This window comes from Sinocyclocheilus anshuiensis, unplaced genomic scaffold (assembly GCF_001515605.1).
Source record: "Sinocyclocheilus anshuiensis isolate Anshui unplaced genomic scaffold, SAMN03320099.WGS_v1.1 scaffold447, whole genome shotgun sequence".
Classification (NCBI taxonomy): domain Eukaryota; kingdom Metazoa; phylum Chordata; class Actinopteri; order Cypriniformes; family Cyprinidae; genus Sinocyclocheilus; species Sinocyclocheilus anshuiensis.
In genome coordinates this window covers 2,844,334-2,849,853 of record NW_015552615.1, presented here as the reverse complement: position 1 = coordinate 2,849,853, position 5,520 = coordinate 2,844,334, and the positions used below count along the sequence as shown (strand labels likewise).

General features: G+C 37.5%; 1 protein-coding gene across 1 annotated transcript in view; it reads right to left on the bottom strand.

The window, feature by feature from the left end:
* Window positions 1–3,677: 3,677 nt before the first annotated feature.
* rbpjl (recombination signal binding protein for immunoglobulin kappa J region-like) overlaps window positions 3,678–5,520 on the bottom strand; it is a 10,483-nt gene continuing 8,640 nt past the window's right edge. The window contains exon 11 of the mRNA XM_016457100.1: window positions 3,678–3,971. Coding sequence (XP_016312586.1) covers window positions 3,698–3,971 — 274 coding nt within the window. The 3' untranslated portion in view covers window positions 3,678–3,697. The remainder of the gene's footprint in view (window positions 3,972–5,520) is intronic.

The following is a 5,520-nucleotide window of genomic DNA, read 5'->3' as shown; positions in this document are numbered from 1 at the left end:
GCTCTTTAACAAACCCTGATGCTGAGGATGCTGGAAAATGTTCTCATTCTGCATGAACAAAGTGGTGTTCTCTACAAAGTTCTGGGCTTTTCGCCCATGTTTTTGATCCACTTGGATTTAAGGCATTCTGACAACATGGAACATTTGTGAGATTGCTGTACTAGGGAGCGATTCTGTTCCGGCTGGCGGAAGGATGCAAGGTCACCTGGTTCCCCTTCAAGTCAGGCATCATTACAGACGTCCTGCAGAGGCAGAAGGGCTTTCTAGAATGGACTGTTTCCAGGTTCTCATGCAGTCACAACAGAGAGCTCACAAACTCCGTTTTACTTAGAGAGCCATGTGATGTCAAATAAATGTACTGGATTTAATAAATGTTCACTTTTAATCGCATCTTTACCAAAGGCCAAGCATTACTTCATTCAAGTGTCCTCTAAAAGGCTTTAAAGTGTACACTGAAATGCCAACAGAGTGGAAATGACCTTTTAAGGCTTTCTAGGTCTTGGTTAATGCCTCTTTCTTGTTGGTCTGGCAAATAAGCCTCATTCTTCGCTGTCTAGTCACCTAGTCTGTTTGAAAAATCTGCCAGACATCTGGAATCGGTCACTATACATGTCAGCTTGGCTAAGTCACATCTTGATGGTGGTCATCTAAGTGAATTTGGGTCATGCATACCTGTCACAGCTGATAAATGAAGATTAGAAGACCTAATTGTATCATATCAGGCCAGTTGGTGCACAAGAATGAGTTAGGACGTCTTTTTCACATAACTTAAGTTACCTGCTGAGGAAAGTTGCTGTTAATGAGCATAAAGCCTCACGAGGCTGTATATTAAAGTGATTTTACAGTGGTACAGTCATAAAATCACTGTAATCCTTCCGTTAAAAAATGTTTGGGGTCAGTGACTTTTTTTTGTGTTTTCGAAAGAAGTATGCTCACCAAGGCTGCATTTATTTGATCAAAAGTAAAAACAGTAATATTGTGAAATATTGCCGTTTAAAAGAACTGTTTCTATTTGAATATATTTTAAAATGTAATTTATTTTTGTGACCAAATTAAACCCTGCGGCTCGTGACGACACATTGATGTCCTAAGACACGAAATGATCGGTTTGTGCCAGAAACCGAACAGTATTTATATCATATTTGACCTCTAATACACCACTATGTCCAACTGTCTTTGGGCGCGCGCAGGCATCCAGTGCGTGAGGTGTGTACGCGTGTGTACAAACCTCTTTGCAAAGTCTGTCTACTCTACCGTGCTCTACCTTGACGCACTAATTGGCCCCTGAACACAAAAGTCCCTGTGAACAATGAGTACAGACATAGTTTTCATACTTTTCTCATCTTCTCTGCCCAGGCACTGGCCTCTCGGACCTTAAAGGGCCTTTCTCAGAGCTGTAAAGGAGCTGTCAATCACAGGCCAGATCCTTTCACTGATTGGAGCAGAAGGCTGATCGGCGTGGAATGATGGGAGAGTGGTGATATATTAGACAAACGCTCAGCCAAAATAAAGGGACAGAGGTTTCTTTATGCTCAGAGGGAGCAGCATAGGAGACTTGATGCGCCACGTACACGTGCCCAAAGTTTAAGTTTAAGCCGCTCTGAGTTTCATTTCAAGCAGGAAGGCAAAGCTGAAAGAAATTTCCTTTTTATGGTATTGAATACAATCCTTCCTGTTACATAAGAGGTGTGAAGAACGGATATAGATAGAAGAATAGGTCACTTCATATCTCGTCTCCGAGCGGAATGGATTGATGTGAAAATAAATTCCAGGGGCCTGTTGGCAATGGAGGACACATGATAAAGATTAGTTGATGTGCCGATGTGCCGGTCCCTCTAACGCATATTTGCTTCAGTAATTAGGAGGTGGAGGAAACAAGCCAAAGACCTCTAAGACCCTTCAAAAATGTGCACACACACAGTTTCACACTTTTCAACACAATTTATGGGGTATGTTCTTAGCTTTCATCCTTTGAAGATGATCTTGAATGTGGCAGCAGTGCTGTATAATAGCCGCCTTGTGTAAAGTTATGTGCAGCGCTATGTAAAAGATACCAGAAGCAGTAAAGCAGAGTAAGTTTAGATAGAGGACATAATAATATGATAATGATAATTAGATACAAGTCATACTGATAATCTTATTACATGCCAAAATACGGTACTGGTGTTCGTTATAGTGTAAAGTGGCAGGATCGAAAGCTCTGTACACGGTCACAAATGAATAAGAATAGCTTAAAAGTGCTGGATATTTATACCCATATGAAAACTTTTTGTTTTTATAGCTATATTCTGCTATGCATCTTATATTCGATGAATTGGACGGTCATATACATACCATTCAAAGTTTTGGGGTCAGTCTTTTTGGAAAAATTAACACTTTTAGTGTTGCGTTTATAATTTTGTTCAGTGTAGTAAGGATGCATTAAATTGATTAAAAAAGAAAGTAAAGACATTTATAATATTACAAAAGAGTTCTATTTCAAATAAATGCTGTTCTTTTGAACTCATAAAAAATCATATCACGTTTTAAAGTCTCTTATGCTCACCAAGGCTGCATTTATATGATCAAAAATACAGTAAAGACACTAATATTATGAAATATTATTACAATTGAAAATAACTTTTTTTTATTTTAATATACTGTAAAGTTTAATTTATTCCTGTGATCAAAGCTGAATTTTCAGCATCATTACTCCAGTCTTCAGTGTCACATGATCCTTCAGAAATCATTCTAATATGCTGATTTTCTGATTTCTTATCAATGTTAAAAACAGCTGTGCTGTTTAAAATTTTGGTGGAATCTGAAACTATGAACAGCGAGTTCAAACGAACAGCATTTATTTAAAACCGAAATCTTTCATAACGTTATAAATGTCCTTACTGTCACTTTAGACCAATTTAATGCATCCTTGCTGAATAAAAATATTCATTTCTAAAAAATGTATTCTTACACATTTATACACTAGTTTATGCTGTGAATCCATTAATTTTAATGTGGATGTTGCACAGCAAGGCAGTAGAAAATAAAAGTGTTTATTATAAATGATGCTCAGTTAGAATTTAAATGTTTGCTGCAACAACCTCTGACATGAGCATCTAGTGACCAATGAGAACTTCACAGAGGCAGGTCCAGTTTCATGAATCCAATGAACTGTATCCCATCTTTATTGCAGACCGACCCAGTTCTTTCCACAGCGCTAATACACAGATCTTGTGCATTCCTACATGTCAAACGCCCCGTCAGAGCTGTCTCTAGTGCGTAAGCTCCCTAAAGCTCTATGTGATTGCATGCTGCGAGAGTTTTCCTTGTTAGTGTAAGTGTTAACAAGACTAGAATGTGAGCCAGGACTGGACATAATCTGACATGAATATTTGTGTGTGTGCGTGTGTGTGTGTGTGTGTGTGTACTGGTTTATATATCCTGGTGGGGACTTAAACCTGACTACACACAGACTCATGGGGACTCGTGTCACGGTGGGGACCTAAATTGTGGTCCCCACGGGTACAAAAGCTTATAAATCATACAGAATGAAGTTTTTTGAAAATCTAAAAATGCAGAAAGTTTCCTGTGAGGGGTAGGTTTAGGGGTAGGGTTGGTGTAGGGCAATAGAATATACGGTCTGTACAGTAGAAAAACCATTACGCCTATGGAGAGTCCCCACAAGGATAGCTGACCAGACATGTGTGTGTGTGTGTTCTCAGCTCTGCATAAATAGATGAAAGTTCGTCCGTGTGAACTCTTGGTGAATGGTGTCTATGAGCGAGTCCGAGTCTGCGGTTCTCTCTGTTGTACAGTTTGCTTGAGAGGGGGCGCTGTGCTCTGGTGTGTAAGTAAATGAATATGAACTCCTGTGGATCAGCCCGTCCAATCGGATCAGGGATAAAGGCACTGTGATTGGTTGTCTCATCCATCTCCACTCACCACTCAATATGGATACATCAGGAACGACACACAGCAGAGACCTGGCGGACCTGAGATAAATGAAGTATTAGAAGTTTTAGATCTAGTGTGTAACACTTTTTTTTGCAGACAGCATTGGCTATTATTGTAATTAAGTACAATTGCAAGTACAATTGTCGAACTTTTACTATTTTGCATGTTTTCTTTCCACTACAAAGAAGACATGCTATGGAAGCAAAATGGCCCAAAATATCAAAATTGGCCAGTGCATGAAAAACAATAATTTTGCCTGTTGTGTTTTAGAAAGTCTTAATTTGCCTGTCCACACTTTAAGGCCTTGAAAAGGTCTTAAGTCAGAAAAGAAACTCTTTTAATTGATAAAGTCATGGCATTAAATGTTGCATGCATTGCAAAAAATAAAATATCCTCTGTATTTTTGTTTTCCAATATAAATATCTAAACATCCTTAAATCAGTATGAATTTGTAAATGAGATGCAAATGTAACAAAATCAAAGAAGTTAATGCTTAAAACAAGAACAAATGTCTGTCAGTGGGAAATAAAAACTTGTTTACCCTTTGAATTTAGTTGTTTTCTGAGCCCAATGGCAGATATTTGTTCTTGTTTAAATCAAAAACGTACTCTATTTTGATCATTTTCTCATAAAACAAGACTTCTTGTGTCATTTAGCGTCTCAAACATGTATTATTATGATATAAGAATATTTAGATATTTACACTGGAAAACAAGACAGTAATACTGATGAAGAACATCACTTTTTTTGTAGTGTGCTAATGCAACTCATTATGTTCTCCATAGACATGTACATTAAACATATTGCCATATTGTGTTTACACATTTAATTTATTACTTATATTTTATTTACTTGGTCTTAAAAGTCACCGTCATAAAACCCTTTTTTTTTTTTATAGTATTGGAAATAAATGGTTGCAGTGACTCTTATATTATTGTAATTCAGTGCAATTGTCAAACTTTGACTGAAGTATTAATCCGAAAAAAAGTCCTGTAACTTAAGATGATGGAAGTTACACCTCAATAATTTGCAGTCATTTCAGTTGCAGATCACTGCTGACCTTCTGACATCTGACACTTGATGACAGCTCAAAGAACCTCCCTAAAAGGACCTGAGAGAGACCATCGTTCCATTCTTGCCTGCTGAGACAGGAATGTCGCACCACGGCATCCCTGGAGCCTTGGCAAGATGGTCACAACGAACTAAAATGATTGCACAGGGAAATGTTTAATAGGAGTATGAAATTGGTTTTGTGTCTTGCAATGAACTTGCAATGTATAAAATAGACAGTTCGTGATTAGATAAGCCATGTTCAAAGCCACTTAAAAATATCTGCATGCCTGCATCCACACAGTTTATTTCAATATCAAATGGGTATGTTTTTAAAAAGACTCTACCAAATCATTGGTTTTGTTTTTGGGCTATATTTTGCTTCCGTAACGTCTTCTTTCAGATTAGTGGGAAGAAAACATCCAAAATACACATTTATGTGTACATATTATACTTTCCTTTTTTGTGTCTTTCAGTTAATACATGTCTTTAAATGTCACAAATCTCCACTTCAACAGCACTTCAACTGATTTATAT